General features: G+C 36.1%; 1 protein-coding gene across 3 annotated transcripts; it reads left to right on the forward strand.

Annotated features, from left to right (window-relative positions):
- The first annotated feature begins 1842 nt into the window (after positions 1–1842).
- On the forward strand, positions 1843–9386 carry LOC132068097 (glucosamine inositolphosphorylceramide transferase 1-like). Of its 3 annotated transcripts, none has more exons than XM_059461569.1 (4): positions 1843–2369; positions 5466–5588; positions 6567–6734; positions 7344–9386. In XM_059461569.1, exons 1-4 carry the CDS (start codon positions 2079–2081, stop codon positions 9018–9020), a joined length of 2259 nt encoding a protein of 752 aa, XP_059317552.1. In that variant the 5' UTR covers positions 1843–2078; the 3' UTR covers positions 9021–9386. The 3 variants fall into 3 exon arrangements, with proteins under 3 accessions (XP_059317552.1, XP_059317553.1, XP_059317554.1); XM_059461570.1 differs by lacking the exon at positions 1843–2369 and adding an exon at positions 3785–3844; XM_059461571.1 differs by lacking the exon at positions 1843–2369 and adding an exon at positions 5353–5371.
- The last annotated feature ends 2014 nt before the right edge of the window (positions 9387–11400 follow it).

The following is an 11400-nucleotide window of genomic DNA, read 5'->3' on the forward strand; positions in this document are numbered from 1 at the left end:
AAGTCTCACCCAATACATATACTGGTGGAAAATACTCAGTAACATAAAACTGACTTGAATACCATCATAAAAAAGAAATTCTTTGTAATGCTTTACGTTGTAGCCAGAGGTTGACCTACCTCTAGAGTAGGGAGGTCACGTGACCCCAGTAACTTCGAAAAAAAAATAGATGTATATATGGGTATATATCTTAAATATGAGGTATATATTTTGATTGAGACCCTCATTCAGAAAGGTCGGGAAGCTGCACTTGTTGATCCTTTAGTGTGTAGAGCTGGGCTAGATTCCCACTCCAACATCCACATAATAAATTTTTTCCGATATCTTGTAGCCACAAACGTGTCTACACTATTTTCAAATTTTGAGTTCGCCTATAATTGTAGCTCCATTAAAATTGAAAAGCAATAAATTTTAATTTATAGTGACAATAAGATATTTTGTATGATAAAGAAATATTTTTGACCTTTTTCCTTTTAAAAAATTATTAATATATATATATATATCTGTGTGTGTGTGTGAAAGTGAGCATAACAACTCTCCATCAAGGAAACATTTTCCATTTCCTTAAGTCCCGCTGTCACCTTTTTGGACTCTCAAAAATTCCACACACAACAAAATCAACAAACCAAAAGACCAAATCAAAACATCTCCTCAAAGTCTCCATTTTTCTCTTTTTTCTTTCCATTTCTCTCAATTTCTTCAATTTAGAAAGACCAAAAAAATTCTTACATGTTGTTTACATTTTTTCCAGTCGATATCTATACTGGCAGGGAATAGTAGCAAATATTTAATATCATAATCGATATTCGCACAAACTAACCGGGATACCGCCATCATAGTATAATCGAAGCAAATGATTTTTTTTTGTTATAATGACAATAAGATACTTCGTATGCACTACAACCAAATGATGTGGTGCAACGAATGAGACCGCTATTATTAAGTGCTCGGGTTCGTAAGACTCTTGTCTGGTGAATGATATAGAAAAGTCCCTGGAGTGGAGCGCTTCCCACACCCCCCCCCCCCCCCCCCCCCCCCCAAAAGGCCCCAAGTACGCGCGAATCCGGATATATTCTCTAATACCGATATCGAACACCGGATGAAAAAAATAAAAACAATAAAAAAATATTTCATAGGCTAGATAAATATTTTTGTCTTTTTTTCTTTAAAAGAATTATTTTTATCTATATTATATTACAAAGTATACCAGTAGTATTTATATGCAAGACAGCACAACAACATATAGACAACTCATCATGAAGAAAACTAAAACTTTCCTTTTCTGGACTCTAAAAAATTCCACACACAGAGAGAAAAAAACAAATTCAACAAACCAAAAGTCCAAATCAAACACATCTCCTCAAAGTCTCCATTTTTCTTTCCATTTCTTTAAATTTTCCTATCAATTTCTTCAATTCAGGAATACCCAAATAAAATCTTGGATGTTGATTTCTTTTTTTGCAATTTCTCTCACATCGGCGAGAAATAGACCATTAACGAATAGAGTTATTCGATATCTATATTGACAGAAAATAACAAATACCCGATATCATAATCGACATACTTACAACTAACCTTGACAACACCATCATAGTATAATCAAAGAAAGCTAACCTATCTTTTCTTTGGACTCTCAAAAATTCCACACAAATTCAACAAACCAAAAGACCAAATCAAAACATCTACTCAAAAAGTCTCCATTTTTTTTTTTGTTATGCTAGATAAATAAATATTTTTTGAGCTTTTACCTTACAAAATTATTTTTTATTTATAGTATTATATTAAAAGGTAAGTATACTATTAGTAGTTATATCCAAGACAAGCACAACAATATATAAACAAACTCATCATCAAGAAAACTAAAAAACTACCCCTTTTTTGAACTCTCAAAAAAATTCCCCCACACAACAAAATCAAACACATCTCCTCAAAAAGTCTCCAATTTTTCTTTCAATTTTGAATGTTAGTTCCATTTTTCTCACTTTCTCTCACATCACGTGCATAGCACGTGCCTACCCAAGATCTCACTGGCTTCAACCGGTGATACTTTCCGGCGACACCCTTTACCTTCCTCTTTAATGGGTCTTAACCCGATTGTCATTTCCGGGTCGACCCGGATCCGACCCGGAAGCAACAAGAACAAGAATGATCTTCTTTGTTGTGGTGGTGTTAGTACATATGGGGTTGTGTTTTTTATTGTGATGTTTGTAGTTTTGGGTTCAATTTCGGGTCTTTATGTTCGGTTTATGATGACCCGAAATGTTCATTCGGGTCTATCGGATATTGGTTGTAAAGAAGATGATGAAGGTTCTTGGTCAATTGGTGTTTATTATGGTGATTCTCCTTTTAATCTCAAACCTATTGAAGATGTAAGCTTTGCTTTTCACATTTTTTTTTGAGGTTATTAGTTAAATGGCTATTTGTTAAATGATCTTAAGTTGTTTTTTTTTTGGCTCAAATTTTCAATTTTGTACTGTTTTTGGTTTAAAGTTTGAATCTTTTAAGGTTATGGGTTTGATGGGTATTTGTTAAATGTGCAAATCCTGGTGATTAATTTGAATATTGTTGTACATGGATATCCTTATTACTATGGTGATTCTCTTTTTAATCTCAAACCCATTGAAGATGTCAGCTTTGCTTTTCACATTATATGATTTGTTTTTTTTTTTCTTTCATTTTTTGCTGAATTTTGGGTGAATGGGGTGATCTTTTTATGCTTAACTTTCAGTTTTGTGCTGTTTTGGTTTGAATTTTGGGTAAATGGGGTGTTTTTTATTGCTCAAATTTCAGTTTTGTGCTCTTTTGGTTTGAATTTTGGGTAAATGGGGTGTTTTTTTTATGCTCAAAGTTCAGTTTTGTGCTGTTTTGGTTTGAATTTTGGGTAAATGGGGTGTTTTTTTAATGCTCAAAGTTCAGTTTTGTGCTGTTTTGGTTTGAATTTTGGGTAAATGGGGTGTTTTTTCATGCTCAAAGTTCAGTTTTGGTTTGAATTTTGGGTAAATGGATTTTTTTTATGCTCAAAGTTCAGTTTTGTGCTGTTTAGGTTTGAATTTTGGGTAAATGGGGTGTTTTTTAATGCTCAAAGTTCAGTTTTGGTTTGAATTTTGGGTAAATGGGGTGTTTTTTTAATGCTCAAAGTTCAGTTAAGTGCTGTTTTGGTTTCTATTTTGGGTAAATGGGGTGTTTTTTTATGCTCAAAGTTCAGTTTTGTGCTGTTTTGGTTTGTATTTTGAGTTTTTTGAGGTTATAGGTGATGGGTATTTGTTAAATGGGCAAATCCTGGTGTGATTAATTTGAATATAATTGGAAAAGTCTGGATGACTGCATGTAGAGATATAACTTTTTGCTTAATTTGTGATGTAAGCTTGCTTTTCACATTGTATAATTTGTTCTTCTTTTCATTTTTGTTGAATTTTGGGTAAATGGGGTTTTTTAAGATGATCTTAAGTTGCTTCGTTGCTCAGATTTTCAATTTTGTACTGTTTTTGGTTTAAAGTTTGAACCTTTTGAGGTTATGGGTATTTGTTAAATATAATTGGTGTTTATTTTGGTGATTTTCCTTTTAATCTCAAACCAATTGAAGATGTAAGCTTTTTTTTTTTTTTTTTTTTTTTTTCTTTCCACATTGTATGATTTTTAAGATAATTTTAAGTTGCTTTTTTGCTTATATTTTCAATTTTGTACTGTTTTTGGTTTGAGGTTTGAATCTTTTGAGGTTATGGGTTTGATGGGTAGTTGTTAAATGAGCAAATCCTGGTGATTAATTTGAATATTGTTGTACAAGGATATCCTTATTAGAATGGTGATTCTCCCTTTTTTTTTTTTCCTCAAACCAATTGAAGATGTAAGCTTGCTTTTTCACGTTGTATGATTTTTTTTTTCTTTTCATTTTTGCTGAATTTTGGGTGAATGGGGGTGTTTCTTTTAATGCTCAAATTTCAGTTTGTGCTGTTTTGGTTTGACTTTTGGGTAAATGGGGTGTTTTTTTGGGCTCAAAGTTCAGTTTTGTGCTGTTTTGGGTAAATGGGGTTTTTTTTTTATGCTCAAATTTCAGTTTTGTACTGTTTTGGTTTGTATTTTGAGTTTTTTGAGGTTATGGGTTTGATGGGTATTTGTTAACTGGGCAAATCCTGTTGATTAATTTGAATATAATTGGAAAGTTTCTGGACGGTTGCATGTAGAGATGAGTGTACTCTACAACTTTTTGCTCAAAGTTATAAGCTTTCACATTGTATGATTTGTTCTCCTTTTCATTTGTTGCTGATTTTTGGGTAAAAGATGTTTTTTTCAGATGGTCTTAAGTTGCTTTTTTGGGTTGGGTTTCATTTTTGCTAAAATTTTCAATTTTGTGCTGTTTTGGTTTGAATTTTGAATTTTTTGAGGTTATTAGTTTGATGGGTATTTGTTAAATGAGCAAATTCTGGTGATTAGTTTGAACATTGTTGGAAAAATTCTGGATGGTTGAAACTTTTTGCTTAAAGTTTTACGCTTTTCATTTTGGCTCAAAGTTTCAGTTTTGTGCTGTTTTGGTTTAACATTTTAATCTTTTGAGGTAAAGGGTTTGATGGATATTTGGTAAATGGGCAAATCTGGTTATTATAGAATATTGTTGAAAATTTCTCACATAGATATGAGTGTACTCTACAACTTCTTTCTCAAAGTTTAAGCCTTCCATTTTGACTCAAGCTTCAGTTTTGTACTGTTTTGTTTTGAATTTTGAATTTTTTGAGGTTATGGGTTTGATGGGTATTTGTTAAATGTGCAAATCCTGGTGATTAATTTGAATATTCTTGGAAAATTTCTGGATGGTTGCACATACTTTATAGCTTTTTGCTCAAACTTTTAACCTTTTATTTTAGCTGAAATTTCAGTTTTGTACTGTTTTGTTTTGAATTTTGAATTGTTTGAGGTTATGGAGTTTTCGGGTATTTGTTAAATGCGCAAATCCTGGTGATTAATTTGATTATAATTGGAAAATTTCTGGAGGCTTGCACATAGAGATGAGTGTCCTTTGCCTTTAATTTTTGCGCAAATTATCAGTTTTGTGGTTTGAATTTTGAATCTTGTGAGGTTATGGGGTTTTCAGGTATTTGTTAAATGTGCAAATCCTGGTGATTAGTTTGAATATTGTTGGAAAATTTCTGGATTGTTGCACGTAGAGATGAGTTTCCTCTATAACTTTTTGCTCAAAAGTTTTAAGTCTTTCATTTGGCTCAAAATTTCAGTTTCGTGCTGGTTTGAATTTTGAATCTTTTAAGCTTCTATGATTTCGGGTATTTGTTAAATGTGCAAATCATGGTGATTATTTCGAATATAATTGGAAAGTTTCTGGATGGTTGCACACAGAGATGACTGATGAGACTCTACTCTTGTAACTTTTTGCTCAAAGTTTCAATCTTTTTTAAGGCTTAAGGTTTCTTGGAATTTATTGGTGTATGACTTTTGTGTCTGGAAATGTTTGGCAGATGAATATATGGAGGGACAAGAGTGCGGCATGGCCAGTAGCCAATCCTATTATGACCTGTTCTTCAGCCTCTGTGGCTGGCTTCTCCAGTAATTTTGTTGCTGACCCCTTTCTTTATGTTCAGGTAATCTTTAAGTCCTTGATTATGACTGGTGTAGTAAGTAATTAGTAGTAAACGTTACTCTACTGTAAGTTTGTTTTGTTGATTTGTGATATGGGATTAGCATGAAGCATCTTTAGCTCTTTTTATCATGCATGTAATCAAGATGAAATTATGGATGAGACCTGTCTGGATGAGGATTTAAATTAATCCTCTGTAATTATTAGCATCTTATAGTTAGTTGATGGGACGTTATGGAACTTGTCAGTTTAATCACCGCTGAAACGGATGATTTATAATCTTCTGTGTGTATAGCCTAAAAAAAAGGGCAGCCCGGTGCACTAAGCTCCCGCTATGCGTGGGGACCGGGGAAGGCCTGGACCACAAGGTTCTATTGTACGCAGCCTTACCCTGCATTTCTGCAGGAGGCTGTTTCCACGGTTCGAACCTGTGACCTCCTGGTCACATGGCAGCAACTTTACCAGCTATGCCAAGGCTCCCCTTCAATGTGTATAGCCTATAACAATGATTTAAGCTGGTGCTTGGCTATATTTTACATTTATCCTACTGTGAGTATACCAAGAGCTTATCAAAAAAATAAAAAGGAGAAGTATCCGAATTTTAAATTATAGCCGAATGTATCCAATCTTTCATGCACCACTTAAAGGCAAGGTTTTAATCTCATTAAATCCTCATCCTTCTGTTACATTGTAATGCTCCACTATTGACCGGTCTCATCTCAAAACAGCAGCATTTCATAAGAGTCAAAATTGTGGGACCCCATGTTTTTTTTTTTTTGGTTAACTGTTCAGTATCTTGAACTCACTAACCCGACTGGTCCAGATTTGCACTGCGTGGGGTGGAATATTTAGATTTCTCTGCTTTTCTGCCTACAGGATCTTGATTATTTTGTTGTTTTTTGCTTCACCTAAATATTGATTTCTCTTACATTCCGATCTGGTGTGGGACATCCTTAATCTGAGGTTTGATCATATAATTCAGGGAGATGTCTTTTACCTGTTCTTTGAAACAAAGAATTCAATCACAATGCAAGGGGATATTGGAGTTGCGAGAAGTACTGACAAGGGAGCATCATGGGAGCAGTTAGGTATCGCTTTGGATGAAGACTGGCATCTGTCTTATCCATATATCTTTGACTATAATGGCAAAGTAAGTTCTTGGCTCCGTGAACAACTTGTTTTCATGTAACTCAATTCCACCTGAAACAAAGTTTGACTTGATGTGTAAAAATCTTGAAGTTTATTCTGTAAGAATATGTGAGTGCTGTGTGCAAGGCTCATGATAGTATGTGAATGTTCATTTTAGCTTGTATTGGAGGCGCTTATTAATTGATAGAATCCTCTATCAGTAGAACAAAACTGGAAGACTAGAATTCAATCTTGAAAAAAAGATTTGCTCTGTATGATCTTACTAGAATTTTGCACAGTACTGATACCACGTAATGCTATAGATGGTTATGCTCTTATATTATGTCAATTTTGAGAACCTTCTTGGAAATTTACCAGTTTCAGAAAAAAAAAATTGAAAACTTTTTTGGACAGCACCAAATACAAAAGATACACAACTTTCTAGTACTTAATTTTCGGTCTTCTTGAGGTCATTATACATTTTAATGGAAGGAGTCTTTGCCGCTTAGGGGCTTACCAGCAATTGTGAATCTTGGGCACCATTATTTGTTCTTGCTTACAACTAACATTTTAAGTCTATTGTGCTTGGACGAGTGATTAATATTTTCATCAATTGTATTATTGTCTACAGATATATATGCTGCCTGAGGGCAGAGCAAAAGGACAACTTCGTCTTTATCGAGCTGTAAATTTTCCCATGGAATGGACACTGGAAAAGATCATAATGAAAAAGCCTCTTGTTGATTCGTTTATCATTCCACATGATGGGAAATACTGGCTATTTGGTTCAGATCATAGTGGTATTGGTGCAGAGTATAATGCTCAGTTGGAAATATGGTACAGTAGCTCACCGCTTGGTCCTTGGAGACCACATAAGAAAAATCCTATCTATAACACAGATAAGAGCATGGGAGCCCGAAATGGAGGTAGACCATATTTATTTGATGGTTATCTTTATCGTGTTGGCCAAGACGACGGTGAAACATATGGGCGGAGGGTACGTCTCTTCAAAATAGAAGTTTTGACCACTGATAATTTCAAAGAAGTTGAAGTCCCATTGGGCCTTAAAGAGTCAATTAAGGGATTAAACGCCTGGAACGGGGCCCGCAGGCATCACCTTGATGTGCAACAATTAAGCTCCGGAGAGTGGGTTGGAGTTATGGATGGGGATCGAGTGCCTTCGGGAGATGCTAGTCGACGTTTTCATTTAGGTTGTGCATCAGTCCTAGGTGTTGCAGCCCTGGTTATACTGTTCGGTGTTTTACTCGGAGCTGTTAAAGGTTTAGTTCCGTTAAGGTGGTGCCCGCATAATGTTGGAAAGAGGAGTGATTCTTTGTTGGATCGGGAAGAATCAAACGTGTTCTATTCTAAAATGAGACTGTTCTGCAGCCACTTAAATAGAGCAATACTTCGTGCCAGAATAAAACCAAACACCTGTAGTGGAGGCTTGGTTCTTACTTTAATATTTTTAGTATCAGTGGTCTTAATGTGTACTGGAGTTAAATACTTATATGGAGGGAGCGGCGCGCATGAAGCTTACCCGCTGCATGGCCAGTACTCTCAGTTCACTTTATTGACAATGACCTACGATGCTCGGATCTGGAATCTGAAAATGTATGTCAAGCATTACTCAAGATGTTCTTCGGTCCGTGAAATTGTTGTTGTGTGGAACAAAGGACAACCTCCAGAATTGAGCGAATTTGATTCTGCAGTGCCAGTAAGGATTCGAGTAGAGGAAAAAAACTCACTAAATAATCGATTCAAGGTTGACCCTTCCATAAAGACAAGAGCTGTTCTCGAGCTTGATGATGACATTATGATGCCTTGTGATGATGTTGAACGAGGATTTAAGGTATGGCGTGAGCATCCTGAGCGAATTGTAGGGTTTTACCCCCGGCTAGCAAATGGAAGCCCGTTGAAATACCGGGCTGAGAAACATGCTCGGAAGCACAATGGATACAATATGATTCTTACCGGAGCAGCCTTCATGGACAGCAAAATGGCTTTTGAAAAATACTGGAGCAAAGAGGCTGACGCTGGTAGGGAAGTAGTGGACAATCTTTTTAATTGCGAGGATGTGCTGCTAAACTACTTGTATGCAAACGCAAGTTCTTCAAGTACTGTCGAATACGTGAAACCTGCATGGGCAATCGATACTTCAAAGTTTACTGGTGTCGCGATTAGCAAGAATACGCAGGTTCACTATGGACTTCGGAGCAGTTGCCTTCAAAAGTTCTCTGAAATGTATGGGAGCATAACGAATCGAAAGTCAGAATTTAACTATCGGATGGATGGTTGGGATGTATAGCCAGAAGAAAATTCTAACATCTGATTGAAGTTAGCAACTTTTTTCCTTCTTTTTTCAGTCTTTCTTGTTGGTATAATTTTGGTTTGATGATTTGTCAGCTTTCCTTTACCCCTCCTGTTGTGAATTTTGCTAAGGGGAGGGACTTCAGTTTTAAGTTAGTTTTATCAGTCTTAAGTGTACATTAGTTTAGATGCATATGTTGATAGTTCTTTGTCATCCTTCTATCAGAATTGAAGATGTACTTTTCACTTAAATTTCTTGTTTAGATGCACATGTTTATAGTTCCTTGCCATCCTTTCTTTTATCAGAATTGATGTACTTTTCACAAAAATGTCTCTTTATATATTTGTGATCTGTTTCTCCCCCTTTCTTTGTATTTTTCTCCATTTGTGCCTATTCATTAAAGCCCACACTTTATTTTCATTTTGCGCTTAAAGTCCCAATGGACTTTGGTCCCACTGGTTTGTCTAGCTTGGGGCAGATTAATGCCTCAGTTTTTTGCTCATGTGGTGATTTTTTAGTCCAAAATTACCCTCTCCTGTTTTGATCTTTTTTTTTTCTTCCTGTTTTTTTTTTTATGGCGGTTGTTTTCGGGCTAGTTTGCGCGCACCTCGACTATTCCACGGTGTACCTGTTACCTTCTACCAGCATAGGTACTAGGTTATTCTGCGCATCGAGGCTTAGGTAGATAGGAAGAACCTGAGATTATGACTCTCCACCCACTTCATTGACCGCTCTAATTAGCTTCATATGCTTGATATTGTGTGTTCTCAACTTATTTGAGATGCTGAATTGTTTTCTTGTGGTTTCTTTCAGTGGAGGACTTGTGCTGGTGTTTTCATGCCTTTCCTCCCTATTGTTTGCTCATGGCCTTTGACAATTTTGTGGCTACCCCCCAGGATATATATATATATATATATATTTTTTTTTTAATAATAGTAGCAAAAATCATTCTCTTATGCTGTCCACATAGTTAAAAAATTGATCTTTATTTCATATTGGTGCAGCTCAAATAATATGTACTTACCTTGTTGATTAACCATACCTTAAACTATAACTAGGAATTACACTAGCTAGCTTGGGGCAGATGAATGCCTTCGCTCATGTTGTGACCTTAAACGCGTCGCCTGGCTTCATTGACCACCCTCCTGTTGTACTTGTGTCTTCTTAATTTCTTTGAGATGCTGAATTATTTTCTTGTCGTTTCCTTCAGTGGACGAGTGGTGATTTTTTCATCCCTTTCCTCCCTATGGTTTGTGGATGGCCTTCGAAAATTTTGTGTTTACCCCATTGAATCTCAATATTGTTATCTGCATGCTTGTCACCTTGGTTGTCATGCTAATTCAAGCCATCATACTCTACTGTGTGATTTACTGGAACACCTACACGCACTGACAGTTAGTTGGTGCCAAAGGGAAATTTATGATTGAGTTCGTTCCAATGATAACTGCTGCAGCCTGGCATCAGTTTTTGGTGATCAAGCTGGGGTTCTCTCTCTAGCGCACCTTTTCGAGTTCGAGTATGGGCCTATCTGTCTATTGCTAGGCTGCACCTCGTATTTCTATCTCCTTGCCCACGTCACAGAGCCTATGATATTAGTGCAAAGGACGTTATAGTGGGAATGTTAATGCACGTTCTTTGTTTCATGGTGTGCGGGGAGTTGCTTGTTAGAGTCGTGGTTTGGAGCTTTTGCATTGGTTTAAGTATATATAGATGCATCACATACTTTGCTCCTGCTGTGTTACCTCATCCCAAAAGGAAGTCCGAGCAGCTCCCTTGCTAATCCGTAGGTTTAAGCAAGTTAGAATACCTTATCAGTTATTTTCTCTCTTGCTTTGTTTGCAATCTATCTTGGTTCGAACATACTTTTTTCCACTCAATAGCTTATCATCTTAAGTGTACATTAGTTTAGATGCATCTGTTGATAGTTCTCTGTCATCCTTCTATCAGAAGTGAAGATGTACTTTTCACTTAAATTTCTTGTTTAGATTCATATGTGATAGTTCTTTGCCATCCTTTGATCAGAATTGAAGTACTTTCACCACAATGTCTCTTACATATTTATGATTTGTTTTGATTACTTGGATGAGTATGGAGGTTCAAACTTGGGATTACCTTACCCTTCTAACTACAAGAGGAAAACAAGATATTCCTCCACGCGACATTGCTCTGTCAGGCTTTGGCGCATTGCGCAAAATTCCATATTGGTGCCTTCCGTAGGAGTCTGGACCGTGTCTTAATTCTAGTGTTGCAGATCATCCTATCGGACTAGCTACTGTCAAACTATTGCCTCACCAACTTGCTAATCGGGTGTGAGCCTCTCATCAGGTAGATCTCTCATTTTGCTCCTCAGCCTATGAGAGGTATTAACAGTTTGTTT

This window comes from Lycium ferocissimum, chromosome 8, assembly GCF_029784015.1.
Source record: "Lycium ferocissimum isolate CSIRO_LF1 chromosome 8, AGI_CSIRO_Lferr_CH_V1, whole genome shotgun sequence".
In the NCBI taxonomy this organism is placed as follows: Eukaryota; Viridiplantae; Streptophyta; class Magnoliopsida; order Solanales; family Solanaceae; genus Lycium; species Lycium ferocissimum.